Here is a 27,864-nt window from a genome sequence, read left to right as displayed (position 1 = left end):
AATTACATCACCGGCCATTGGAGAGTGATTCAACTTTCAGCCCCTCTCCCCTTCCCAGAAATCAGGGCACCCCATTCATGGGATGAGAAAGCCATTTTTTGGTCATTATCGATTTCGTTTGTTTAAAACACAGAATCCTGTAGGAAAGAGTGGAGCGTGTCACCTGAGATGATGGCACACCTGTCCTTGCTTGGGCATTTCGTCTTCCCTTTCTGTGTGTCCAGTGGGTCGCCGGGGAAGTGTATTCCTCGTGCTGGAATGACCACCTATGACGCGCCTGCAACAGAGAGAGACCCCGCAAACACTGACGTGGCAGAGGGAAGAGACAGGGGAGTCGGGAGAGCGGCGTGTGTGCTGCTCACAACCTGACCGGAACCGTGACCTTTCCTCCCTTAACACAGGGGTGTCAGACTGGTTCCCACCGGGGGCCACATCAGCCTCGCGGGTGCCCTCAGGGGGCTGAATGTCTGTAGTCTGAGGACTGTGTAACTGTAACTGCTCCTCAACTAGGGGCCAGGAGCTCTACACTCGGCCCTTGGAAGGCAACCTCGAGGCTGATGATGAGCCCCCGGTGAAGATGAGTTTGACACCCCTGACTTAGGAGCTCACCCCCAGAACGAAACCAACACAAAGCCGACAGCGAGCGCTGGTGCCCAAAGAAGACAGAATGCGGAGACCGCCACTGAACACCGCGACGGTCTTTCTTGAGATCCGCCTTTGTTTGCTTCCAGGGTGCGTGTTAGACAACGAGGAGATCATCGACCTCCTGAGGCAATCCAAAGTCACTTCCAATGAGATCTCGAAGCGCATCAGCGCGACCAAGAAGGCGGAAAGCGAAATTCAGGCGACCCGCAAAACCTACCTCCCGATCGCCACCCGCGGCGCCCTGCTGTACTTCGTGGTGGCCGGCCTGGCGCACCTCAACCCCATGTACCAGTTCTCGCTCGACTGGTTCCGCCAGGTCTTCATCTCCTCCGTCCTCTCCCGGGGCAAGGAGCAGGAAGAACCCAGTCTGAGAAGGGAGAGGTCGTACCTGAAACGACCTCCGGACAGTGTGAAGCTCTCCAGAGAACCCAAGCTAAAACGCGAGAAAAACCCCTTGCAGAGACATCTTAAAAACTCTGTGGACGAGTTGACGAGAACTGTTCTCAAGGTGAGCCCTTCTTCAGCGGGAGTTCCGCAGACCTGTTTGGTCCAGCCGGGTCAACCTAGCGGTTCCTGTCTGTCCCCCCACAGGTGGTCACCTGGGCTCTGTTCAATAAACATAAGCTCTCCTTCGCCTTCCTGCTCTGCACGGCGATCATGCGGAACAACGCCACCGCCGAGAGCCTGCCCCAGGACGAGTTCGGCGCGCTCCCGGAGAGGGAGTGGAGCATCTTCTTGTACTCGGGCATGCTGGTGAACGCGAAAGGCCTGATGCCTCAGCCCAGGCTGGACAGTGAGTCAGAGCAGTCCCTCGGGGGTTAGCAAAAACGAGTTTCCCTGAAAAATACTGAAAGATTTCCGCGGTGCTCCAAGGCAATGCTTTTGTGTTTATTAGACCGAAAGCAGCCGGAGTTCAATTGCAGCGTCTCATTCATCGCTGTGCCCCCTACACTGCCAGGCATATAATCTGTGTTCAATAATTTTTGAGTGAATGAATGAGTAAATGACAGCTGCTGCAATTATTATAATCCTAATCTATGTGATTATGGAGGCTGGGCAGTCTGCCATCCGTAAACTGGAGCCCCCGGGAGCTAGAAGTGTGAGTCAGAGAGAGCCCCCAGGCCCAAGAGCCAGAGGCGCTGAAGCCGAGGTGAGTCCTGGGTCCGAGGAGCTGAGACTGAGGAGAAGGCGGGGCTCAAGGGGAGGGAGCGCTGTTGCCCTTTCTCAGTTTTTTGTTCCAGTTGGGCCGTCGGCAGATTGGATTTTGCCCGCCTGCGCTGGTGAGGGCGACCTTTAATTCAATTGCTGACCAGCCCTCAGGATCTTGCGAGCCAATTCCTGCAATAAACCTCCTCAGATAGATCGACACATATCCGATTAGTTCTGCTTGTCCGGAGGACCCTCATATAGTAGCCACAAACAATTGTGTCGAGTATGTACAAAGGAAACTCAGAGAGAATCGATGGATACATAGTTAGTTACCAGAAAAAGCAGTGCAATGCAAAGGCAGTGAGAAGAGAAGGAGGGACACAGAAGCTGCAAGACATACAGAGAACATCCAAGCGGCAGTCGCAACCCTTCCCCGTCCAGGATTAATGTGGGCAGGTCAAACTCCCTGATCGACAGACGTAGGTCGGCGTCAGAGACAAAAACCAGAATACAGCTCTGCTCTGGACGAGGGACGCACTGTAGACTTAAAGACACACCGAGGCCGGAGGGGAGGGGGTGGGGAAGGCTCCTAAGCGAACGGTAACTGAAAGAGAGCAGAAGCCGATGTACCGATGACATTAGGAAAAAATGGGTTTTAACTCAAAAGCTGTCATGAGAAACAAAGGACGGTATACGATAACAAAAGGGTCGATGCATTAAGAAGAGACAAAAATTAGTACTTTTCATGCACCAACCCTCAGAGCCCCTAACCGTGGGAAGCAGACGAGGACGGGATGGAGGGAGGCGACGTGGTGACGGCAGGAGACTTCAGCGCCCTGCCCCCCGTTTTCTCAGGGGACCTGCCGTGAAGAATGTCCGGGGTTCTGCTGCCCGTGTCTTCCTCCAGGGTTGTTATGGTTTCGAGTCTCACACTTAAGTCTTTGATCCCTTCTGAGTGTATTCTCGCGGGTGGCGCAGTTTCGGTTTTTTAGCACACACCCGTTTAATATTCCCAGCGCTGTTCGTTGAACAGGCTGTCTTTACCCCCTCGTGTGTTCTGCCTCCTTTGTCGGATACGACTTGACTGTGAAGGCGTGGGTGTATTTCTGGGCGCTCTGTTCTGTTCCGTGGATCTAAAGGGTCCATGTGCCTCTGAAAAGAATGAATATTCGGCCACTTTGCAGTGAACCGCTCTGAAGGCAACAGTGAAATCCGTCTGGTGTAGTGTGTCACTCAAGGCTGCTGTCTCCTTGTTGGTTTTCTGTCTGGAAGAGCAGGCAGTCCCCTAGGTGTTACAGTCCCCTGCTGTGGCTGCATTACTGTCAGTCTCTGCCTCTACGTCCATCAAGATGTGCCTCTCACGTTTAGGGGCTCCTGCATCGGGTGCGTAGATGTGTACAAGGGTTGTAGCCTCTTGTTGGATTGCTCCCCTTCATCATTACGTGGTGTCATTTCTTTGTCTCTCACAAATAGCCTGTGTTTTAAAGACTGTTTTTTCCGATACAGGTGTTGCTACCTACCCCAGGTTTCTTTTCCTTTCCACTTGCACGAAATCTCTTTTTCCACCCCCGACCTTCCGCCCATGTGTGCCTTTCGTTCGGGGGTGGATCTCCTGTAGACCATAGACACACGGGAGCTCCCTGGTAGGTGATTAGCTGTCTCCCTCGTGCAGCTTTTAAGATTCTCTCGTCATTAATCTTTGCCGTTTTAGTTAGGATGTGTCTGGGAGCAGGCCTCGTTGTGTCCATCTTGTTTTGAACTCTCTGTGCTTCCTGCACTTGTGTATCTTTTTCCTTCACCAGCTTAGGGACATTTTCTGCCGTTATTTCTTCAAATGGTTCTCGATCCCTTGCTCTCTCCCTCTCCCTCCTCCTTCCGGTGCCCCTGTGATGCAGATGTTGTTACATGTTGTGTTGTCCCGGAACACCCATTGACGGGAAAGTGGGTAAACCAAACATAGTGGGTACGTGCTGTGGAATAGTATTCAGCCTTGGCAAAGGAAACCCTGTCCCATGCTGTGTCATGGATGAAACTTGAGGACATTACGGTAAGTGAAATAGGCCAGTGACAGACAAGGCAAATACTGTGTGGTTCCACTTACGTGAGGCAGCGAAAGAAGTCAAACGGATAAAAACGAAAAGTAGAATGGTGATTACCAGGGGCTGGCGGGAGGGGAAAAAGGTTATTTAATGTGTACGGAGCCTCAGGGTTGCAGAAAAAGTTCCAACTACGTTTCACAACAACGTGAACATACTTAACACTTCTAAAATGGTTACGATGGTAAATTTTCCATTTTTACCACATTGCAAAAATTGCCCTTCATGTGATTAATCATTACACAGAATGGCTTTTCCTCAATAGCACATGTTTACTGGGCTTCTGCTTTGCAAACGGGGGGGGGGGCGGGGGCAGCCCGAGGCCGGCTCTGCAGCGGTCTCACTCCCCCTCCCCCCCAGGCTGGTACGAGAGGCTCCGGGACGGGCGCCTGCAGTGGCTCTCGGGCCCCAGGTGGAAGCAGTGCCAGCACGCCGGCGGCCAGCTGGAGCCCTTCGCCCTGCTGTGCGAGTCCCTGCTGTCGAACGCGCCGCAGTGGGACGCTTTCCGGAACAGCGAGGCTGTCTACGCTCTGATGAGCACGCCTTTCCGTCCCGGAAGCGCGTCGCAGGAGGAAGGTAGGAAATCGCGGGAGGAAAGTAAGCAAGCCTTCGGCGTCTCCGTCTGAGCCGATCACGCCTGGGTCTGTGTAAGATGACCCGACTGTCCGTGGAGTTCCATGTCCCATGTCACGAAAAGTTGAGGAGGAGCATCACTGTGTCGCCGGCGCGTCTTGTGTTCTCTGGTCCTCGCGACAGTCATGTGAGCTGGTTGCCGTGACCTTCCACGCTGCTGGAGAAGCCTCCGACCCCCCCCCACCCCCACCCCCCATTCCTCAGACCACACGGGCTTTGCTCCTGCATCCGGACAGGCCTGCGTATATAAAGATGTGTGTTTTATAGGACGGGCATGTTTTATCTTTTTATAAAGCAGGTACGTGTTTTAAAATCACATAGGAAATAGCCTTGGCAGGCATAGCTCAGTGGATTGAGCGTGGGCTGCGAACCAAAGTGTCACAGGTTCGATTCCCAGTCAGGCTACATACCTGGGTTGCAGGCCACAGCCCCCAGCAAACGCAGATTGATGTTTCTCTCTCTCTTTCTCCCTCCCTTCCCTCTCTAAAAACAAATAAATAAAATCTTTTAAAAAATCACATAGGAAATAGAACTTACTTTAAATGATTTGCTATTTTTAGCATATCTTTTCCTTCCTTCCCCGCCCCCCCGCCCCGCACTTTGAACTCTCCTCCTCGCTCCCCCTGCCACCTCCACCTGCATCGTCCCTGCTCAGGACACAGCCTGATTTGTTCCCGCCACGGTCTTCTGCGTGTCGCTGCCAAACTTCTGCCACAGTCTCCAGCTGTGTTTCCGGTCGTGCTACTGCGATGATAACACAGACATCGTGACACGTATTTCGTTTGCTTTTGTGTATTTTTTCCAGGATAATAGTTTCTGCCTGATGGCTTTTCTTTTTAAGTCCACAATAATTTATACTCCCACCAGCAATCTGTGTGTGCCCATTCTCCGAGAGGAGTATTGAATTTTTTAACTTGTGCCAATCTGAAAGGTTTAAAGTGCTCCGATCTGATTTTCCCTATTAGCTAAAAAAATACCTTTTCAGATGCTGGAGTTGCCTATTCATGTGTGTAGCCCAGTTTTCTACTGGATTGTTTATCTTTTTTGTCCAGTTGTAAGAATCCTACCAGCCTAAAAGATGATTAGCTTTTTGTCTTATTAAAAAATATTAACCTCTTCATTCGAGTATTTTCCAAAATTTGTTATTGTCTGTTGGATTCTGTACCACACAAATGTTTAAATGTTTGTACAGTCAATTATGTCTATTTTTTTTCTTTTAGAACTTCTTGCTTTCCAGTTTTGATTAAGACGTTCTCTTCCTCTCCTGGAGTTCTCTCTCTGGGCCATTGCTGTTTCATTTTGTTGCATTTTCAGTATTCTATTTTGGATTCATCACTTATTATACTATGAGATGGGCTAACATCTTTTACTTAAAGAAACCTTTTACTGACCTGTTTTGTAAAGTGAAGCTCTTTCTATTGTTCAAATAACCCCAAATTTATCAATTTTTAAATAATCTTAGTGTATCATAGACTTTTTTAAAGGTCGACAAACCTATTTTAGTTATAGTCCAAAAAAGCTATTTCTTTCGTGAAAGTTGTCTGTAGACATTGGGGAAACGGAAGGGGGAGGCAGGTGGAAATGACCCTGGTAGCCGCACTGGTAGTGCTGAGCACCAGGAGACTTCCGGCCCTGCAGGAGCGTGACCGGGAGGAGTCTGCCGACGTGCCAGGAGGGGTCCGGATTAAAGAAAATACACATGCAGCCCTGGCTGGTGTGGCTCAGTGGATTGAGCACCCAACTATGAGCCAAAGGGTCCCTGGTTTGATTCCCAGTCAGGGCACATGCCTGGCGTGCAGGCCAGGTCCCCAGGAGGGGCACATGAGAGGCAACCACACATTGACATTTCTCTCCCTCTCTTCCTCCCTCCCTTCCCCTCTGCCTAAAAAATACATTAATTAAATCTTTTTAAAAATGACAAAAAAATATACATGCATAATATGAAGTTTTTCAAAACTTTGACAGTTTTGTTGCATTTTCCTTGGATGCTCATTTTCTATAGAGTGTGAGCATAACTCTCTAACCTCTAAGGTTACTAGTTTATACAGGGTGGGGCAAAAGTACGTTCACAATTGTTCATATGGAAAATAGTGCAATAATTAATAAACAATAACACAAGAATCAACTCTGTTTCACATACTCGCGACTATAACCTCCTTTGGCCCCGCCCTGTATTCGTCAGAAAAACAGCCCCCCACCCCCCTAACCCCCACCCCCGCACTGGAGCAGGCTCTCAGGTGTCCGCTGTGCCCTGTGCTCCTCACCTCCTTCCTTCGGCCGCCCATCACCTTGTCAGAGCGCCTTTGCAGCCTCGTCAGCGGGGCCAGACTGAGACCACGTCCGCCTTCATGTCTGCCTCTCTGCGATGTTCAGGGTACTTAGTGAGCCTGCGAACTCTGCAGGAATAAAGCTCACTTTACAAGAAGTCAAGCACGTTTTTAAAATATAACTTCACAACTTTATTTTTTTGTTTTGCCTAAGAAATGTGTTTTCACTTTTTGTTAACAGAAACTCCAGTGAAAGATTGATGGTGCATACATTGCAAGTTTCTTTCTTTTTTTTATTTGGCTTCCAGATTTATAAATGTTTTTTTTTAATTTTATTTTAATCAGTGTTCAAGTACAGTTTTCTGTCTTATACTCCCATCCCAGCCCACCCACCCGACTTCACAACTTTACAACAAAAATTTTCACTTGTGGTATCTTTTAATGATCCAAAGTATTTGATCGTTAATCTCAGTTTCCTTCTCTACATTGTACCTAGCTGAACTTTTGAATGAAAATGAAGAACTATGTAGACCTGTGAACTTCCCCTGGGAGAAACTCACTCCATTTCAAAGACTTATCTTGGTAAGATGTGCTGTGAGCCCGTCTTGGCATTCTAGATGTTTCTTTCAAGCACCTGGTCAGTAACTAGCCCCGTCATATCTAAAACTGGATAAGCACCTGCTCTGCACCTGAACGTGTCCTTTCATGGAGGGAACCCAGTCGGAGAGGCATTCCCGGCAGCTCTCTGCCCCATCACGTCACTCCTCCCCGGAGAGGAGGGAGGACGAACGGGATGGGGGACCCGAGGGACAGACTCGGCGTGCACGGTTCAGCTCTCCCTCCCCTGCCCCTCGGGGGGCCCGCCTGCCTCCCGAAAGCACCCGTCCACTCTGCTTCTCAGCCGGGCCAGAGGGGATTACTGAGAGAGCCATGGCCTGCAAACGTGTGGCCGCCACAGAATTCCTAGACTTTAAAGCCCATGCCACCTGGCCTTGTCCCAGTAAGCTCCAGGCGCTCGGGTTTGTGAGCTAGAAACTCCATGAGCGTGGTGACCCTGTCTCCCAAACCCCCAGTCGGAAGGCGCAGGCTGGGGACACGCTGAGTGGACATAGAAAGAAGCTGAGTTAGAATGTCGGAAACTGGGTCGGACCTGTGCGAGTCAGACATCGAGATTGCCACACAAGAGGTTAGGTTAGAAGATACTAGAAAGGAGGTTCGATCCAGGGAAGACCGATGCCACGGAGCTCCGTGGGGTAAGGCCCCTGTCTGGTTCACTCCCCTCTCTCCGTCGCTGCAGCCTGTCGGACAGCAGAGAGAGGGGAAGAGGACACTATGGGGCCTGTGGTCGCAGCGACCATTTCCAGACCGATTTGTAGCTGCTTAGAAAAGAGCCCGTCGAACTGAGCTCAACAGAAAACTCCCATTTCTTCGGTCTCCCCTTTCTCTCCCGCCCCTCGGAAAACAAGTCCCCGGCTTAGAGACGAGAACAGTGGGGACTCTCATAAAGGCTGGCTTGGCGGGCGCAGCGAAGTGGGAGCCGGCAGCACGGGGGGGTCAGAGGAGCGCGGTCACGCGTGAGAGCACGGGGGCTCCCAGTGACGGTGCCCACGCCTTACCCCACGTTTTCCTCTTCTTGGTTTTCTTTCCAGATAAAAATCCTTAGACCGGAACATTTAATGAGTGCAGTGAGAAAGTTTATCACGGAAAAACTAGGAGGCGAAGACATTTACAGGAGCGGGCTGAACCTGAAAGAGTCGTATAAAGAGTCCAGCGCCAGGACCCCGCTGGTGCTCATTCACGCGCACGGTACGCCGCCCGTCACCAGGCGGGACGGCGCAGGGAAGGGGGCTCTGTGCCGGGTCATTCTGTGTCTAAAGCAGGTCCCCGTTCCTGTGGAAGTATCTGGGCAAGGGACAGCTTACAGTTTTTAAGTTTATTAAGAAAGGGCCTTTCTAAAAATGTGAAAGAACAAAGAGAAATCAGGTTTCCCAGATCCCCACGTATGGAAGAATTCATCAACAGAAATTCTCTCTCTGTGCAGAAAATACCCCTGAGCGCTATCATTTATTTAGAAAGTTATGATTTCCCCTGTGCTTATTAGCTGTTTTAAGTAACATTGACTCATGAAAAATGTATGTGTTATAAAATGAACTATCAGAAACTGGTCCTGCTGATGGATACTGGGCCGGCCCTTGCATTCCCCAAAACTCCGGATGCGTTTCCTTTTCTTTTTCTTGTCTTTGATCCACGGACGCAAAGCAAAACATTTTCTTCATTCATCTTCTGCTCTCCATCATCTCCAAGTCAAATATGTGTTTAGAGTCCACCATTTTCAAACTTCAATCCGTAGACAAGAAATCGTGTAAGAATTCTGGGCAAAAATCTCGTCCAAGAGGCCTGCACATGGAGGCTTCTCAGCTGAGACCCTTCCGTGGCAGGAACACCAAACTCATCTTCCCCAGGGGCCACATCAGCCTCGCGGTTGCCTTCAAGGGGCCGAATGTGACTTTAGGACTGTGTACGTGTAACTCCTCCTTAACTAGGGTCAAGGAGCCCTGCGCTGCCGCCAGGGAGAATCCAGGTGCCGGGTCAGATAAAACAAGGTGGAGGGCCAGGTTCGGCCCGTGGGCCGTGTGTTTGCCACCTGGGCCGTAGAGCCACTGGCTGTGTGTCCGACACGCTCGTGATACGAGTGTTCTGTTTCTCGAGGACAGAGCCCAAGGTGGCAGCCAGAGCTCCAGCCGTCATGAATCCATGTTCTGAAGAACGGGATGGGGGAAAAGAACGATCGCACAAACATTAACAAACGTTGCCGCCGACACCTACTTACAAAACTTAGATGCCCATAGCTAGCAGCAGGAGAGGCTAAAATAAAGCATCTCAGCCGGGTGCACAGCCCACCCAGGGGACACTGGGGTGCAGCTGCAGAGGAGGGAGGCACAGGTGAACTGAAGAGTTTAACCAGGAGTGGCCACTGCAGGTAGGTGTCACCATCCCCATCAGTTAGAAAAGCTAGGTGACCGCTGCCTCTGCGTCTCCTCCCGCCGCCACTCAGAAACGCTGACCTGCATTGGTTAAGCGGGAATCGAGCGAGCTCACAGCTGTGTGGGCCTCTCCACGTTGCTCCGCAGGGGTCGACCTCACCGACACCCTCCTGCAGTTCGCCCAGGAGCTAAAGGGGACCACCCAGCACGTGACCACCCTGTCCCTGGGCCACAGCCGGGCAGCGAAAGCGGAAGACCTCGTGGCGAAGGCTCTGGGCAAGGCGGAGCAGTGGGTCCTCCTGCAGAACTGCCACCTCGCAGCGTCCTTTATGCCCAAGCTGTGCACCATCGTGGAGTCGTAAGTGACAAGACCCGCCCACTCGTCCCAGCATCCACTGATAATTGTTGACTGAATTATTACTGTGTTACTTGCGGATGGTGACTTTCAAACTCCGCAATTCCTTCTAAATTAGTTGAATGATTGTACTCTAAGGACAGGATTGTCTTCTCCCCCATTTATTTATCGGTGTGTTTGTATCACTGCGGACTTGGGGGCTCCTGTGCATTCAGTGGATTACAGTCTGTTCCTGTCGTCATTGAGTCCGATGCTCAGCAGGCTTCGAACCAAAGTGTCGCAGGTTCAATTCCCACTCAGGGCATATGCCTGGGTTGCAGGCCATGACCCCCAGCAACCGCACATTGATGTTTCCCTCTCTCTCTCTTTCTCCCTCCCTTCCCTCTCTAAAAATAAATAAATAAAATCTTAAAAAAAAAAAGTCTGATGCTTGGTTGTCCCAGATGTGACCCCAGGGACTTCTCCTTTTCTTCTTAAATTGTCTACCCTCCCCCCACCGGTTTTTGATGAGCATATAACATTTGTGCTTAGGGGACAAAAAAAACTAGTTTTTTTTAAGATTGTATTTATTTATTTTTAGAGGGAGAAGGAGGGAGGGAGAAAGAAAGGGAGAGAAACGTTGACTGGCTGCCTCTCACCTGAGTGCCAACCGGGGACCAAACCTGCAACCCAGGCATGTGCCCTGACTGGGAATCGAACCAGCGACCTCTTTGCAGGACGCCCCCCAACCAACTGAGCCACACTGGTCAGGGCCCAAAACTAGTTTTTCTTTAAATGAGAATTAATGAGTCTTGTGCAACATGAAAGTTCTTAGGATAGTCCAATAAGATCTTTGATTATTGAGATGATTTCTAAGGCCCCTTAAAACATTGAAATGCTATGACTCTTAGAAACACACTGGTTCAATCTCAGTGTCTCACGCCCGCACGGAAACTTCTTCACTTTGCAGGCTCGCCAGTCCGGTTGTGCCAGTGGACCCTGAGTTCCGGCTGTGGCTGGGCTCGGAGTCTGACGCCTCTTTTCCCATCGCTATTCTTCAAAAGAGTTTAAAGGTAAGGACGGAAAATAACAGATCCGGACACTGACCGAGGAGGAGCAGTGTGCATTGTCTGAGGCATCTCCACACTGCTGTCCATGCAGAGGTGCTCCCCTTTCCCCACGTCCTCGCCAGCACTGGTTTGCTGCTCTATTGACGACAGCCATGCTGACCGGTGTGAGATGATACCTCACTGTGGTTTTAATTTGCATTTCCCTGGGGATTACTGATGTTGAACATCGTTTTTATCTGTTTGACCTTCCGAATGTCCTCTTTTTGGAGAAGTATCTAGTCAGGTCATTTGCCCATTTTTTTAACTGGATTGTTTGATTTTGGGGGAGGTTGGTGTTGAGTTTTATAAGCTCTTTATAGATTTTGGATATTAACCCCTTATCAGATGTATTGGTGCATGCTCTGCCATTCTGTGGGTCGTCTTCTTATTTGGTTGATGGTTTGTTTTGCTGTGCAAAAACTTGTTGGTTTGATCTAGTCCCATTTATTTATTTTTTTCTTTTGTTTCCCTTGCCTAAGGAGATGTGTCAGCAAACATACTGCAGCAGGCTTTGTCCAAGATGGTCCTGTCTATGTTTTCTTCCAGGGTTTTTATGGTTTGGGGTCCAACATTTAAGTCTTTAATCCATTTTGAATTTATTTTGTGTGTGGCATGAAAAGGGTGGTTTAGTTTCACTTTTCTGCATGTATCCACTTTTCCCGACACCATTTATTGAATACACTACCTTTAGTCTACTGTGTGTTTTTGCCTCCTCTGTCAAATATTGACTATAAGGGCAGAGGTTTGTCTCTGGGCTTTCTCTTCTGGTCCATTGAGCTATGTTTCTGTTTGTATGCCAGCACCATGCTGTTTTTTTGTTTTGTTTTGTTTTAAGATTTTACTTATTTATTTTTAGAAAGGGAAGGGAGGGCGAAAGAGAGAGAGAGACATCAATGTGTGGTTGCAGGGGGTCATGGCCTACAACCCTGGCATGTACCCTGACTGGGAATTGAACCTGCGACACTTTGGTTCGCAGCCCATGCTCAATCCACTGAGCTATGCCAGCCAGGGCTGGCACCATGCTGTTTTGATTACTGTTGCCTTACAATATAGTTTGATATTAGATAACGTGATTCCTCCAACTTTGCTCTTCTTTCTCAAGGTTGCTGTTGCTCTGGGGGCCTTCTGTGGTTCCCTATAAATGTTTGGAATAACTGTTCTAGTTCCATGAAATGTGTCATCGGTATCTTGATAGGAATTGCCTTGAACCTATAGATTACCGCTGAATCTCGGAAAGTTGCATTCTCAGCTGGTCCTTTCACCAGTGCCATACACGCCTCCCCTCGTCCTGCTGCCTCGCCTCCCCTCGTCCTGCTGCCGCGCCTGTCCTCACATGCCGCTGTTGTCCCACGTTTGTTTCAAAGGTTACAGTGGAAAAGCCCATCGGATTGAAAAGTAATTTACTTAAGATGTTTGGATATAGTGGGAGTGGAGAGGTAACGGAAGAAATATTTGAGAAACCTGACTGCGGACCGTGGTGGAAAAAACTTTTATTCGGCTTATGTTTTTTCAATGCCGTGGTCAATGAAAGAAGAAAATACGGAATATTTGGATGGAACATCGATTGTGAATTTAGTTCTTCAGACTTCAAGGTAAGTATGGTATCTTCAGAATAAACACTGACGAGAAATGAATAGCAGTACAATGCAAACCAAGCACCGTTTCCGCAGTAGCGTGGGAATGAGCTCTGTATGTGACAAAGAGAGTGTTTAAAAGAGTGGACTGTGAGGCCGGCAGTTCTGGGATCAAATCACATCTCCGCTGCCTCCAGCTCTGCAAGTATTGGCTCTGCGGGGCAAGCTGGTTAGCCTCCCAGGGTCGTGGTGCCCTTGGCCGGGAGAAGCAGGGCCAGGGAGGGCAGCACCTCCGTTGCAGGAGGCGGACTGGTCAGTGTAGGTGGAGCGCGGGGGGCAGTTCCCGACGCGGACACGTCGCTGCAGAAGCGTGTTCACTGACCCACCCGAGCTGGGAGCGACCAACCACACTGACCCCTCTGGGAGAGAAAGCTCAGCTCACAGTCCTCCTTTGCTGTTCTCCGTGCAGAATGCTCTTTGTGCTCCCTGCTGCAGCTGCAGCGTGCCTGCCCTGTTGCCACAGCAGACAGCTGGTGCCACCTGCGTCAATGTTCCCTGGGGCGGTTTTCCAGCTGTGGGGTTCCCACCTGACCATGACCTTGACTGCCCGTTCATGTCTGTGTTCCAGCAGATGCCCGGAAAGCTTCCTGAGGAGAAGCCTGGCTCTGCCTCTGGGCATCTGTCACCTGGGCATCTGTCACCTCAGAAGGGTGCCCCTCCCGTCTCGTCTCTGCCCGGGTGGGGCTTCTCCGTCCCCACAGGAGGCCTCGGGGCCCTGTGCTCAGCCCAGCAGAGTACAGGCGTCAGCCCCTCAGCAGAAGGCGACGTGGAACAGCTGCACTCTGGGCGCTCGTCCAGGCCGCACTCTCAGCTCCGTCAGGGGCAAACAGTACGCTGGGAAAGAAAACCAGCCGTGCCGTGAATTAGACGAAGGGTCACCGTGCCTTTGGCCTGGCAAGTGTCAGAGCAGCTTTGCCGGTGGGAAGGAAGCAAACCACCCGGTTACTTTTCCTTCCCTTGCTCTCACGGAAGATGGTGCCGTTTTCTCATCTACTCCTCGTGCTCTTCCTCTCTTTGGCTACCAGAGCTCTTGGCTATACCCTTTTCCTCGGGCTGCCCTTGCGGCTCAGGTCCAGGTTTGGGGCGCTCCCAGCGGCAGCAGATGCACTGGAGGAAACATGCGTCGAGGTGGGTTGAGCCCTCTGGGCTAAGGGGTCGCCCCGGTCAGAGAGTGGCAGTCCCCCAAGGAAACGCTCCCGGGGCCGGCGCCGCCCTGCGGGGCCAGGGCGTCCCTCCCACGGGAGGGGCTGTGTCCAGGCGCAGCGCCCCACCGTCCCACGTCCCACCGCCCACCGGGCGGCCGGTCCCCTCCTCACCGACAGGGCGGTGCAGAGACCCACCTGCCCGCCGGCACCGGCTCCGGCTCCGGGGCACTAACAGCAGGGGTTTCTAGACAGATCTGTGAGAGTTGCTGATGTTACCTCGGAACATCAAAGCAAGCTGAAACCACCTACTGAAGCAGTGAAAACGGGTGGGTGTTTTTAAAGGTCGCCGTAATGATGCTGGAGAACGCCCTGACGCAGCAGCCGGCCGTGCCCTGGCGGATGCTGCGCTGCCAGATCGGGGACGTGATCTACGGGGGCCGGGTGACCGAGCCCCGGGACCAGCAGAACCTGAGCTCCCTTCTGCACAAGTTCTGCAACCCGGACGTGCTGACAGAGGACTTCAGCTTCTCCAGCGAGGAGGTGAGACAGGGGCCGATGTCCTTACGCGATTTGTGTTACGCCAGCTACTGGGGAAGCCTTTAAGATCGGCACTTGAGTCTGTTTTAATGTTCCCCTTTGGTGGCTTTTATTCACTCTCGGTGTTACAGAATTAACTGGCCGTTACTGTCTGCATCACCGTTTTGTCCGCGCAGCCCCTGCTGTCCTTGCGGAGCCTCCACCCAGCCAGTGCTGGTCTCGGCTCTGGACCAGGGAGACACGCAGCTGGTGAACCAGAGGAAAGAGCTGTTTTTCTCCCATTAAATAGCTTCCTTTTTTTAAAGATTTTATTTATTTATTTTTAGAGAGGGAAGGGGGGGAGAGAGAGAGAGAAACATCAATGTGTGGTTGCTGGGGGCCGTGGCCTGCAACCCAGGCATGTGCCCTGACTGGGAATCAAACCTGCGACACTTTGGTTCGCAGCCCACGCTCAATCCACTGAGCTACACCAGTCAAGGCAGCTTCCTTTTTTTTTAACTTCTTTCTTTTGTAACTGGAAGTTTGTAGCTTTTGACCACATCCGCCCATTCCTGAGTGGTCCGTTGTTCTTAGGCTCACACGCACAAGCTCTGTCTCTCTCTCTCTCTCATTCATTCTGGAGGTTTTACTGAGATCAAACGATGGGTCCGAGCGTGTGTGTGTCCACTCTCCAGGGCACAACTGACTGAGGCGTCGGGGCACCGGGACAGCCCGAGCCTCATTGGTCCGTCTTTCCTCCTCTCTCGTCCCCACGAGAACGTTAGCTGCGCCTGTCGTGCAGCCGCCCCTTCCAGGGCGGTGGCCCCAGAGGTGGCTTTCGACAGAAGTGTCTAGAACATACCACCTACAAATAAGAAGGTTTTACACATTCTGTGTAAAACGTCATGGGCAAATACCGTCTTCAGGCATTGCTGAAAGGACATACCTCACTAGGTGAAAAAGTGACATTTTTTTAAATTTCCAGCCATGTCAGCCGGTGCCGAAGTCTGCACGCATGAAGGATTACGTGCGCCTCATCCAGGCCTTACCTGACGATGACCCTCACGAGCTTTTAGGGTTGCACCCCGAGGCCATGAGGGGCTTCAGGGAGACCCAGAGCCAGAATTTCATCGATCACCTCATGGCTCTGCAGCTGAGAGCCACCCCAGCCAGCCTCATGATCAGGTAAGACTTGCTGTTAGTTAAATTTGAAAACGTATTATTAAAAACTATTGAAATATCTCTTTGAAGAGATGTAGTGCAGAATTTATGGGAAAACAGAATCTAAAATTACTACCTTCAAGACATAAAACCTGATTCTCCAAATGACTCAGAAGCCCGCGTACACACACACATGAATTACCAAGCATGTAGTAGGTGCTCAATAAATCTTTGTCGAGTGAGTCATTGAACTGTACCTGGTGAGTCGTGTTTCTCAACTGAGTTTGTTTAAATGGGAAAAGTCATCTACCTTCTGCAGGACAGGGGAAAACAGCCGTCATAAGTCAGAGGGCAGCACAGTCAGTCAAGAGGAGGGAGCCCTGCTTTTATTGTTTTCTTTTAAAGATTTTGTTTATTTATTTTAATGAGATGGGAAAGGAGGGAGAAAGAGAGGGAGAGAAATATCCACGTGCGAGAGAAACATCTGTTGGCTGCCTCTTGCATGTGCCCCAATCGGGGACCGAACCAGCAACCCAGGCATGTGCCCTGCCTGGAAATCGAACTGACGACCCTTCACTGTGTGGGACAATGTCCAGCCGACTGAGCCAGGCCAGTTCAAGTCCCATGGCGGTTATACCTCCTGTTAGCTCCTTGTCCAAGGTCACGCTGCCTCGGTTTCCTTTTCCGGCTTATCCCTGAACGGAGGCAGGTCTGCCCAGCGAGGCCGGGCTGAGACTTCAGTGGTGCGGCACGTGCCACCCCCCCCTCGAGTCCTCGGGGCTCCTCTGCCTGGGACTCTAAAGTACGATCGTGGTGGTTGATGCCCTTGATGTTGCCAAAGGGGTTGTCCCGCCCCTCCCTCCCCAACCCTGGGAGCCACCTTGGACGGATTCCACGGAGCAGCCCTACTCTTAACATCAGAAACAAAGCAGGACGGCGAAGTGGGGACACAGGCCCCTTCCCGTGAGCTGTCAGCTGGCTGAGAAGCTGCGCAGCCGAGCCCAATGCATCAGCACAGCCCCCAGCTTTTCACTGACTTAGGACGACACCCCCTGGCGGTGTGACACCTGGGACGTTTGTTGGGAAACCGGTGCATGCAGAGCAACTGAGAGCGGGACCGCCAGAGAGGAGCACACACTCCCTGCCCGTCCTCCCGGGGCCCGGGCGCCCCCTTGCACCAGGGCCCTCCCTGCGCTACACACACACATGCACACACACACATGCTGTCCTGCTGCCGCCACCCACTGAGTGTGTGAGGGACCGTGGTGCACACACAGGGACCTGACACCCAGGTAAACGGCCTTCGAGGCGACCTGAGCGCGCCCAGTCTGCCGGCCGCCTCTTTCCCGTGCGGTCTCGGTGTCTCCTGCACACAGACGGATTCAGAGGCTTTTACACAGAAATCTGAAGAAGGCGCCAGAAACGCCCGTGTCCTCGCAGGTGTCGAGGGGGCGCCGACCAGTGTGCTCGTCTGTGAAACTCGCCGTGGCCTCCAGGAGGCTCCCTCTCCCGGTCCCGTGGTTCTGTCCCCGTGGCTGGGTTTGCCTCGCCTGGGACCGAACTCTGTAGCCCCACCCCCACCCGACCCGAGGGCCCCTGTCACCCCTCCCCTCCTCCCTTCTGCAGCCAGGAGAAGAGTGAGGACGAGCTGCTGATGGGAATCGTGTCCGACCTGCTGAAGCGGCTGCCGCTGACCGTGGAGAAGGAGGAGAGCACGGGGACGCAGAGCACGCTGAAGGGCCTGATGTCCAGCCCCTTCTGGGAGTCTCTGTGTAAAAATGCCAAAGGTGAGCACGGGCCTGCGCCGCCCCGTCCTCCCAGCCCCCTCAGCAGAGGACGCAGCACCAGAGGCAGGTAGCGTGGGCAGGACGAAGGACCCCGCAGCAGTGAGGAGGCCGAGGGCAGATGGGAAGCTGGACCCCTCCCTCCCCCAGCTGGGAGCTGGAGAGCAGAGAAGAATACGACCCTGGGGTTTCTTTGGTTGTGGGGGGCGGGTTCACAGGGAGGGCAGGTGGTGGCCCCGAGACTAAGAATGAAGAAACAATCCTTGTGGCAACAGAAGGCAGCAGCTGTGCTTGAGAGGTTCTGAAAAGCGTGGCGGCCCCTGCCGTCCCGGCCTCTCTGCCTCCGGAGCAGCAGCAGGGCAGGAAGGCCCAGCCGGCCGCTGATGGGGGCCTGGGGGGTGTGGGGGGTGCCGGGGGGGGGGCAGAGGACATGGGCAAACCTGGGCATCCAGGCTCTGCTCCAGGCCCAGCTCTCAGGAGGCCCTGAAGTTTCGGACTGTGGTAAATTGCTCAGCTAAATTTTCGACCTCCACGTTTTAACCCTTTAAAAGAGGTTCATTTGGGAACCAAATGGTGAGCCACAGTCTGCCGGCACAGCGCCGTCGCTGCACCCAGACCGGGGCCCGGCAAAGGCAGCCCGCCCGCAAGCTAGCATGATCTCCACTTGTCTTTTCGTGGGTGCAGGAAAAAGGAACAGTCTGCGACACATACATATCACAAGGAGATGGAATCTGAGTGCCCACCGGGTCAGGCTGTGCTGGATGCCAGCACTGAGTTTACACCGACGTGGGGGGTGGGGGGCGTGGGGGGGGCGGAGGTGGAGTGGTTGTGACCCGGACAGCGTGGCCCACAGAGCTGACCCAGTGGCCAGCTGGCCTTCCGCAGGAGAGGGTCTTCAGTGCCTGGTCCAGACCAGTGAAGCCCTCCCCCTTCCAGCCCCTGCATGTCTGTCTCCGTTCCGTCTGAAAGACGCCGCAATTTTCTCTCTCATTTTGGCCCAGGCTATGACCCCCTTATCCACTGCATCCTGCTAGCCTTTTTGAAGCAGGAAATGGAACGATTCGATAAGTTGTTATTTGTCATCCACGAGTCTTTGAGAGGTCTTCAACTTGCTATAAAAGGAGAGATCGTCCTCAGCCAAGAACTGGAGGAGACACAAGAGTCTCTTCTCAAGTCGGCCGTGCCGCCGCTGTGGCAGGTGGGCCGCGGGCCCGGCCGCGTTGGCTGGCTCGGTGGGAACGTGGGGCCCGGCGGCAGGGAGGGAGTGCCACGTGCCCGCTGAGAGGTGCTGCCGTGGTATCGGTACGAGTGCACAGCAATAAACTCTCTTAGAGGAGAATGTGTCAGTTCTCCTTCAGTAAGTTTATCAAAGAGATGTTTGTCACGGGACTGTTTATAATAGCATGAAGCCGAAAATAACTGAGTATCTATTCATAAGAATGGTTATGTTACTGATACACTGAAAAGATCTCTCAGTTGTGTGAAATGTTTTTTTAAGCTTCAGAAAAACGTCCATGTTAAGGACTGTGAAAACATATCTATGCTTATGTGAAACCCACACCTGTGTATGCCTATATGTGCTTGGGAAAAGGCGTACATGCATTAGAGTCGAGAAACCCAAATTAGAGTTTGGGGGGAGCCCACCAAGCGGACCTCCAGGAGGCCCCTGGAGGGAGAGGGGACAGCTGGAAGGGGCACCAGCTGGTGCCCGGCACCCCCAGGCTGGCTCAGGGCTCGGTCCGCGCTGTTTGTAGCTGGTGGCAGGCCCAGACCCGTGGGGGGCCAGGGGCCACAGGGAGCGGGGCCACCATGCCAGGGGCCTGGGGGAGGGCTGGTGGCTGTCAATGTTTCTTTTGTAAAAGTAGGAGTTAGAGACTATACTTTCAGGGATTACTTCCATAGTTTGTTATAAAGTAGGAGTTGGGAGTGAGGGGGGTGCTACTGGCTGCAAAATTCGGGCCTCTCTCGCCCCTATCTCCCCCGGCAACCACCGATTTCTGCAGGCCAGAAAAAACAAATCTGAGAAACATTCTGTGCCTGTCTCTCTATCCCAACAGAAATACGCCTACAAGTCCTGTAAACCCCTGAGTTCCTGGGTTAACGATCTCATCCAGCGACTGAATTTCTTCAACACCTGGGCCAAAATGGCATTCGGAGAAATCCACCATCGGTACGGGGGAAAGCTGGTTTGCGCGTCTTCCTCGTTTTTATTTTATTTTTTTAAAGATTTTATTTATTTTTAGAGAGGGAAGGGAGGGACAAAGAGAGAGAAACATCAATGTGCGGTTGCTGGGGGCCGTGGCTTGCAACCCAGGCATGTGCCCTGACTGGGAATCGAACCTGTGACACTTTGGTTCGCAGGCCGTGCTCAATCCACTGAGCTACGCCAGCCAGGGCTTCCTCATTGTTACTTAGAGCTTAATGGTTCACAACAGAAGCTCACATGTTTGGCCTGTTCGGTTCTCACAGCAACATGTGCAGTAAAGAAGGGGTGGGGGAGGGGGCCGGCGATTCTCCTCTTCAGTTTAGGGGGAGGAAACGGAGGTTGAAGAAGCAGCGGAGTCTCATCCAGGGTCACTGGGCTGTCGGGGACAGAGAGAGAGCCAGAGGCGGCGCCTCTCTGCTGCTCCCGTTGTTCCGCCGACTCGCGAAACTGGCGGGCGGAGGGTGTGAAAAGAAATGAGAATCAGCCAGCGTGTGAGGTTTAAAGGTGCGCAGCACCTAGAACGGAACAGTGTGAGAGCCCTGCAAGCAGTTAGCCCTGCCGAGTGCCTCCAGGTCGGCCAGACATCCAGGTGGCTTTCCTTTCTCGGGCGGAGTCGCTGACCGTCGCAGTGGCCCTCGGATGCGAATCTGGTGCCGTCCTTTGTCACCGTCCTCATTTTGGAGGCGAGGACACTGGCGCACGAGCACACGAGGTCATCCGCGCCAGCTTCCGCCTCTAGAAAGCGGAAGGACCGAGATTTGTGCCCGGAAGTTCCGGCTCCCCAGCCCGCGCCAAAGCGCCTCCCAGGCCGGCAGGGACGAGTGAGCGCTGCTCCTCCGGAGACGTCGGCGGCTGCGGGAAACGGCCCCTGGGGCTCTGCCGGAACCGCAGCCCTCGCTGCCCAAACTTACGGCCGTCTCCCGCTGGACTGTGTTCCGACTCTAAGGCCGCAGCCGGCTCCAGCCCAGGACAGGGTTCCCGAGTCCAAGTCCGGGGGAGTGGGAGAAAGAGGAGAGGAGGAAGCCAGGAGGGGCTGGAGGAAACCGTCCCGTCTCAGGAGCGCGCGCAATTACTGGGCCCCACGCCGGGGCCTGCCCTCCGACAGGTACCTGCGGTTTATTGCGGCGTGGAAGCGCACGGTCCCATCGCTTCACCCTGACCCCAGACGTCCTGTGGAGGAAGAGAGGGACTTCTTGGGAGGGTTTCCTGCGAGATACTGGCTCCCGGCTTTCTTCTTTCCACAAGGTGAGCAGGCGAGCCAGGGCCAGCCCCACCCCTGGCCGGGGAAGTTGTGCCCGGTCCCTCCACCACCAGCCTCTCTCCTCCCCTGTCGGAGGAGAGGCCCACAGGACGGGCTCCTGCATGCAGTCTCCCCTCCCCGCCCGCCCCCTTCCCTCGCCCCTGCCTCCTCACCCCTGCACCTGGGCAGGGGTCTGTCTCATCGTCTCAACTCCAGGCCATTGAGTTTATGATGTCAAAGGCCCCTACAAGGGCTTAATGCTGCGCCTCAGCCATCTTCCTTTATTCCCTTAACAAGAATGAATGAATGAATAAATGAATGTTTGCTGCGTCCTGGGCCCCACCTGCCCGGCACAGGCGTCCAGCAGGAGAGACAGATGTCCAGCCGGGAGGGTCAGAACAGCGCGTGGGGGCGGAGCCGCGGGAGTTGTATGGGGCGGCGCTGGACTGCAGGCTCCGTGGTGGCGGGACCAGGGCGGGGCCGACTCCTCCCATCTCAGGCCGCCCTCCACGCCTGAAACACTGTCAGTAAATCCGTGGAGAGCGAATGGATGAATTCCTGAACGAGTGTATGAATGATTAAATGCTTGAGAGCATCAAACGGGGGGGGGGGGGGCTACCCTAAGGATCCGGGAAGGTCACTGAGGAAGTGACTTCTAAGCTGAAACTTAAAGCCACCGGGTAGGTGCTCTCCGGCCGGGGACAGAACACACGGAGAAGGATGAGCACCCGCACGCGGTACGCACTTGGCGCCGGGCTCTGTTCTGAGGACTTCACGTATGTTAGTTCAGTTCGCAGGACGGTCTGCGGACTTGTTGCTGTTATCTTCCCTGTTTGCAGATAGGGGGACCTTGGCAGAGAGAAGTTGAGTAGTTTGCCCAAAGTCACAGGGCAAATGAGTGACTGGGCTAAGATTTGAACTTAGTCACGCGTGGAAGTTCCCGTCTCACCACCGCCCTGAACTGGGAATAAATAGCCTTCTTGTCAGAGAGATTAACAAGCCATCTGAATACCCAGCGATGAGACACAAAACAAGCACAGCAGAGGAGCCAGTTGTTTATTACGGCCGGACAGACAGGGACCCAGAAAAGGCAGCGCTGCAGGAGGAAGCTGGCGGGATGGGCGATGGCGGGCTCCCGGGCCGTAGGGGTCACGCAGAGGGCGTCTGCACCTTGTGGCCGCGGGAGCCGCGGGCGCGCTTCGGGCCGGGGACGGAGAAGCGCAAGACCGCAGTCCGGGCCCTGGCCCCCAGGAGCCGGCCGTGGTGTCCAGGCCAGAGCTGGGGGTGAGGGGCCCAGGACGGGGGCGGTGAGCAGGAGGACAGTCGCTGACTGGGGGGCCATCGGGAGCCGGGCCCACGGGACTCCACGTCCGAGAGGGCGGGGTCAGCGGGAGGGGTGTTATGCGTGGCTCCCCGGTTTCTGGCTCGGAATGCTGAGCGGAGGCTGACGTCCGTCACTGAGGCAGTGAACGCGTGGAGAGCAGCGACCGAGGAGGAGCAAGGTCATGGTCATGTCACAGCTGAGGCGTCTGGGGGGTGGAAACAAGGACAGTAAGAGCCGGTTATCCTGGCTGGAGCTCAGGAGAGACGTGGGCGTCAGACGGGGGTCATGGGGCGGTCACTGAGCCCCTCCGGGGAGGCCGCAGTGTGACAGCTGCTGCCGCGGGGTCAAAGCCGGTCACAACGCGGGTCTTGCCTCCTGGAGCCCACCGCCCTCTGAGGGGTGCTCCGAGGGGGGCAGGGTCCCTGTGGGCAGCTCAGGTGGAGATGGCTTCTTGGGCCTTGAAGAATTACAGGGGAGTTCAAGGACGATACTCGAAGGCAGACGGCACGAGCAGGGACAGCGAGCTGGGTGCACTGTCTGGGTGGCTATTTCAAGTGGCAGTGGGGGCAGAGAAGACACGCCAGTGCGGCAGGTTTAACTGCCCAGTTAGGGAGACGGCGATGCACTCTGAGCACAGGTGAGGTGGATTCTGGGCTGGGCCACTGCACCGTCAAGAAGTAAGATGCAGTTACTAAACTGGCGATTTACGCACGAGGGGTTAATCACGGGAAAGAGGAGCAGGTGGCAACGACAACAAACAGTTCGATTGTGTCGGGTGTCTTGGCATCAAGATGCAGAATGCAGTCCAAACTTGGTTAGGCACAGCAGGGCAAGGTTAAGGCTCATATGAATGGAAAGAATGCCAAGGGTCTGGCTTCAGGCATAGCTGGATCCAGGTAGTCAGTTGTCCTGTGTCACTCCTGGCCTGTCTCCTCTCAGCTGTTTCCACTCTATGTTGGTTCTTTTCTTCTGCACACAGCCTTTCTCCATGCAGCCAGGGAAGACAGTTGCAGACAGATTAGTAGGTCCAGCGGAAAAAGAGCCTTCCTTTCCCAGTGTTCACGTGTCATTTCTTTTCTTTTATTAATTATGCTATCACAGTCTTCCCAATTTTCCTCCTTTTCCCCCTTCCGCCCTGCACCCCCCAACCCTCCAGCATTCCCCCTCCCTTAGCTGATGCCCATGGGTTGTACATATAAGTTCTTTGAGTTCTGTTTCCTATACCATTTTTGACCTCTCCCTGTCTATTTTATGCCTACCAATTATGCTTCTTCCCTGTACCTCCCCCCCATTCCTCCCTTCCCCCTCCCCACTGAAAACCCTCCATGTGATCTCCATTTTTCTGATTCTGTTCCTGTTCTAGTTGTTTGCTTACTTTTTGGTTTCATTTTCTTTTTCTTTTTTTCAGGTTCATTTGTTGATAGTTGTGAGTTTGTTGTCATTTTACTGTTCATGTTTTTTATCTTCTTTTACTTAGATATGACCCTTTAACATTTCATGTAATAATGGCTTGGTGATGATAAAATCCTTTAACTTGACCTTATTTGGGAAGCCCTTTATCTGCCCTCCCATTCCAAATGAAAGCTTTGCTGGATAGAGCAATCTTGAATGTAGGTCCTTGCCTTTCATGACTTGGAATACTTTCCAGCCCCTGCTTGCCTGCAAGATTTCTTTTGAGAAATCAGCTGATAGACTAATGGGAACTCCTTTATAGTTAACTCTCTCCTTTCCTCTTGCTTCTTTTAGGATTCTCTCTTTATATTTAATCTTGGGTAACTTGATGAAATGTGCCTTGATATGTTCCTCTTCGGGTCCAACTTCTTTGGGAGACTCTGAGCTTCCTGGACTTCCTGGAAGTCTATTTCCTTCACCAGATGGGGGAAGTTCTCCTTCATTATTTGTTCAAATAAGTTTTCAATTTTTTGCTGCTGTTGTTCTCCTCCTGGCACCCCTATGATTCGGATATTGGAATGTTTCAAGTTGTCCCAAAGGTTCCTAAGCCTCTCCTCATTTTTCTGAATTCTTGTTTCTTCATTCTGTTCCAGTTGGATGTTGATTTCTTCCTTTTGTTCCAAATTGTTGATTTGAGTCCTAGTTTCCTTCCTGTCACTGTTGGTTCCCTGAATAGTTTGCTTTATTGCATTTGGGGTATCTTTCATTTGTTTTTTCGTTTTGAGACCAAGCTCCATCAGTTCTGTGAGCATTTTGCTTACCAGGGCTCTGAACTCTCCATCAGACAGGTTAGCTGTCTCCTTACCACTTAGCTCTCTTTCTGGAGTTTTGCTCTGTTCTTTCATTTGGGCCATATTTCTTTATTTGGCGCACCTGTTAAGCTGTAAGGGGGTGGGGCAAACCTCCCGGCTGTGCTGCCTGTGGGGGAGGGGCCAGAGAGGGAGGCTCCCCTGCTGGGCTCCAGCCCACTTTCACACGGACTCTCGCGTGAGACTGGCAGTTTCTCCCCCTGCGGCAGCCGCCGTGGCCCACAGCCCACTCTGAGTCTCAGTTTCCCCTAAGTCAGCCCTGCCCGCCTGGTCTGCCACCTGGCCGCAGGTTCCCTCTGCCTGCCGCCTTACCAGTTCTGTTTGACTGTTTCAATTCCTTGGTTGTCAGAGTTCCGTGCAGTTTGCTTTTCTGGCACTTCTGGTTGTTTACTGATTTTAGGCTGGTTGTTGTCCTCCTTGTGGTTGTGCGAGGAAGCGAAGGGTTTCTGTCCACCTCAGCCAGAACTCCTCCACATCATTTCTGGAGAGACTCTGACACACACTTGGATCTTGAACTTGCCCTTGGGATCCATCGTTGATGCCGGGAGGATAAGATACTATAGTCAGCCGAGCCTGGGTCAGAAGTGGGTAAGGTCCCAGGAGTTATCGCCCCTCTACACCCACAACGAACACGGGAGGGACCCCGGGCCTACAGAAGCCGCCCACGTTCCCCGAGAAGCTCAAGGAGCCGCTGAGACCATCACCAAGGCCCACGGGCTGCGGCTAGATTTCCACTGCCCTCCCACCCACCTCTTGCGTTTCCTGACTCTCTCTCCTCCAAACCCCTCCCTCCCCATGAGACATTGGTGGTGTGGACAGTCCCCCCACCCCCACCCCCGAACCCCCGAGACTCACGAGGTGTGTTTTTCTCCACAGCCTTTCTGACCGCTGTGCTGCAAGACTACGGAAGGTCCCAAGGACTCTCGATGGACACCCTCACTTTCACCCACCACGTGGTCTCCGACACCACCGAGTACAATGAGAAGGAGCTCTCCATCATCACGCAGAAGCAGCTCAACATTGTCAGGAAAGCCTTCAAGGTACGGGGCTGCTGAAGAGACGGGATCACTCACTCATGCATTCGTCACTCATTCCCTCACTCCTTCGCTCAAGCAAGCAGCCGTCACTTCCTCAGCAGACCTTCACCGGGCCCTGGGCGTGGGCCGGGCCCTGCGGCCGGGCCCTGGACAGGCAGCACCCACAGGGCGCAGTCCCCGTTTGATCCCAGATGCCATCAGACTTCCTCTCCCACTCTTCCCCGGGGGACAGAGACAGTTAAACAGGGCGTGGCAGAAGCGAGGTCAGTTATGCGCACCCAAAACACAGTTCATTCGTGTATTCCTGCTACGCACCTTAGAACCGGGGGAAACCTGCCCAGCACAGGGGTGGTCCCTCCCTGGGCTGGAAGGGGAGCGGCCCGCCCCCTCCGCGCCCGTCCCCGGGGCAGCTTCTGTCACGGGCGGGGTGCGGCTGCCCGGGACCCCCTGACGGCACCCCTCTTGACCTTAGGCCAGGGACTCCATGCACATCGGCGTCCACGTGTTCGGCTTATTCATCGAGGGGGCGAGGTGGAACCACAGGGAAAAAGTCCTGGAAGACTCGCTGCCTCGCGAGCTGTGCTGTGATTTTCCTGACATTCACTTCCTGCCCACCAAGGTAAGCGCCCGAGAGTCCGTCGCCAAGTCTGGAGCCTCCGCGCTCTCCCAGCCACACAAGCGCCCCTTCCAGTCCCACGCCCTGTGGCCTCACCGGGGAAAGCTGGTGATGCGCTCCAGAGAGAGAACATCCGAAAGAGCCCCAAGTACTGCTCAAGTCTCAAGGAGATGCTAGACCAGCGTCCAGCGTTGTTTCTCAAGAACACAGACTAAGCCTTGGCTGGCGTAGCTCAGTGGATTGAGCGCGGGCTGTGAACCAAAGCATCGCAGGTTCGATTCCCAGTCAGGGCATGTGCCTGGGTTGCAGGCCACGGCCCCCAGCAACCGCACATTGATGTTTCTCTCTCTCTCTCTCTTTCTCCCTCCCTTCCCTCTCTAAAAACAAATAAATCTTAAAGAAAAAAAAACACAAACTAGAAAGCCCTGGTAAGTTCTCTTTAAAATTACATCCTCCTTTCAGAGGCCCGCCTCTGAAAGCAGGTACACGTAGAAGTTATGCCTGACGGTACGTGTGTGAATTCTCCGCACACCCCTCAGGTCTAGCACACAGCAGACGTGAGCGGCTGGCGTGTTTGAACTAAACGATATAACAACTATTGAATTTCTTTTTTTAAGATTTCCACCGACACACCGGACCCGTCTCACCAGACAGATTCGGAACTCTATACTTTTGAATGCCCGGTTTATCAGACGCCTGAGCGGTTAAGGACTTTGACAAGTGCCGGCTTGCCCTCGAATTTGTTGACGTGGGTGTGTCTGCCCACGAAGAAACCACCCAGTCACTGGGTCACCATGCAGGCTGCGTTGCTGTGTGAGAAGAACGAGCAATAGACTCGCGTCCCAGCCCACCGGGTGTCGGACTGCAACCAGATTTGCGTCTCAAGACACGCACGTGTAGCCGCAGCCCCCATAAAAGCCGTTGTGTGTTCAGCCAGGCGCAGTGTGTTTCCTCCGCCGTCCGAGAGCACGTCAGCACGCGGGGGACCTTCCGGCTGCTTTTCCGAGCAACGGCTCTGCGTCCGGGCTGCACTGCAGGTGAGTGGGCACGTCCTGGGCTGCGGCCAGCAGGTACCAGGGCGTGTTTCTGCGAACTTCTTGGCTCCGAAGAGCGGCAGACAGTAACACACATGCGTGGAGGGTGGCTCAGGGGGACACTTCCCAACGCGGGGGCCTCACTGCAGACTCCTGGGCGAGGGCGGCCTTCCCTCCCAGCACAGTCTCGCTCTGGCCCCTCCCCCACTGAAGAGCCAACCCTGAGCGTTCAGCAAATGGGATTAGTGCGCAGGCGCGTTTCTGGAAGCAGGGTGTTCATTCTTGAGCCCTACGCTGAGCACGCGCGAGGATGCCTGCATAGCTCTGAGACCACCTCCGTCCAGTGTGTCAATCCATCCGGTATGTGTGTGTCACACCTGCCACGTTTCACACACGGGGAGGCTGGTGACCCCGTACCCCCCGGAACTAGAGTCCATGACAGCCATGGGCAAAACAGTAACGTCTGCTTGCTGTTCTGTCTAGGAAATCGTACTGTCGTAAAGTAACATTAAGTGTACACAATGTTACAGAAAAGCATTGTAAGGGCCTAGTCCCTGTCATTTAGGAATTAGTATGAAAATGATAAAGTATAGGATTTTAACGAAAGACAAAAGGTGGGAGATCTTATTTGGCCCAGTTCATGTGCTGAAATAGTTTTAGGAATTGTCCACGATTGGCTAGAATGGGCC

The 27,864-nt window shown here is 53.4% G+C and overlaps 1 protein-coding gene across 1 annotated transcript in view; it reads left to right on the top strand.

Moving 5' to 3' along the window:
- The window catches only part of DNAH14 (dynein axonemal heavy chain 14), a 174,992-nt gene extending 148,008 nt beyond the window's left edge, over window positions 1–26,984 (top strand). The window contains exons 68-84 of the mRNA XM_045859402.1: window positions 732–1,153; window positions 1,237–1,438; window positions 4,251–4,487; window positions 7,287–7,372; window positions 8,440–8,596; window positions 9,922–10,132; window positions 11,079–11,181; window positions 12,582–12,809; window positions 14,339–14,536; window positions 15,498–15,697; window positions 17,300–17,460; window positions 18,459–18,655; window positions 19,515–19,627; window positions 20,769–20,908; window positions 25,365–25,528; window positions 25,998–26,144; window positions 26,759–26,984. Of these exons, the coding sequence (XP_045715358.1) occupies window positions 732–1,153; window positions 1,237–1,438; window positions 4,251–4,487; window positions 7,287–7,372; window positions 8,440–8,596; window positions 9,922–10,132; window positions 11,079–11,181; window positions 12,582–12,809; window positions 14,339–14,536; window positions 15,498–15,697; window positions 17,300–17,460; window positions 18,459–18,655; window positions 19,515–19,627; window positions 20,769–20,908; window positions 25,365–25,528; window positions 25,998–26,144; window positions 26,759–26,974 (3,182 nt within the window). The 3' untranslated portion in view covers window positions 26,975–26,984. The remainder of the gene's footprint in view (window positions 1–731; window positions 1,154–1,236; window positions 1,439–4,250; window positions 4,488–7,286; window positions 7,373–8,439; window positions 8,597–9,921; window positions 10,133–11,078; window positions 11,182–12,581; window positions 12,810–14,338; window positions 14,537–15,497; window positions 15,698–17,299; window positions 17,461–18,458; window positions 18,656–19,514; window positions 19,628–20,768; window positions 20,909–25,364; window positions 25,529–25,997; window positions 26,145–26,758) is intronic.
- The last annotated feature ends 880 nt before the right edge of the window (window positions 26,985–27,864 follow it).

Source organism: Phyllostomus hastatus, unplaced genomic scaffold (genome assembly GCF_019186645.2).
Source record: "Phyllostomus hastatus isolate PE091 unplaced genomic scaffold, TTU_PhHast_1.1 phas_contig_148, whole genome shotgun sequence".
Classification (NCBI taxonomy): domain Eukaryota; kingdom Metazoa; phylum Chordata; class Mammalia; order Chiroptera; family Phyllostomidae; genus Phyllostomus; species Phyllostomus hastatus.
This window is presented reverse-complemented; position numbering and strand designations above follow the sequence as displayed.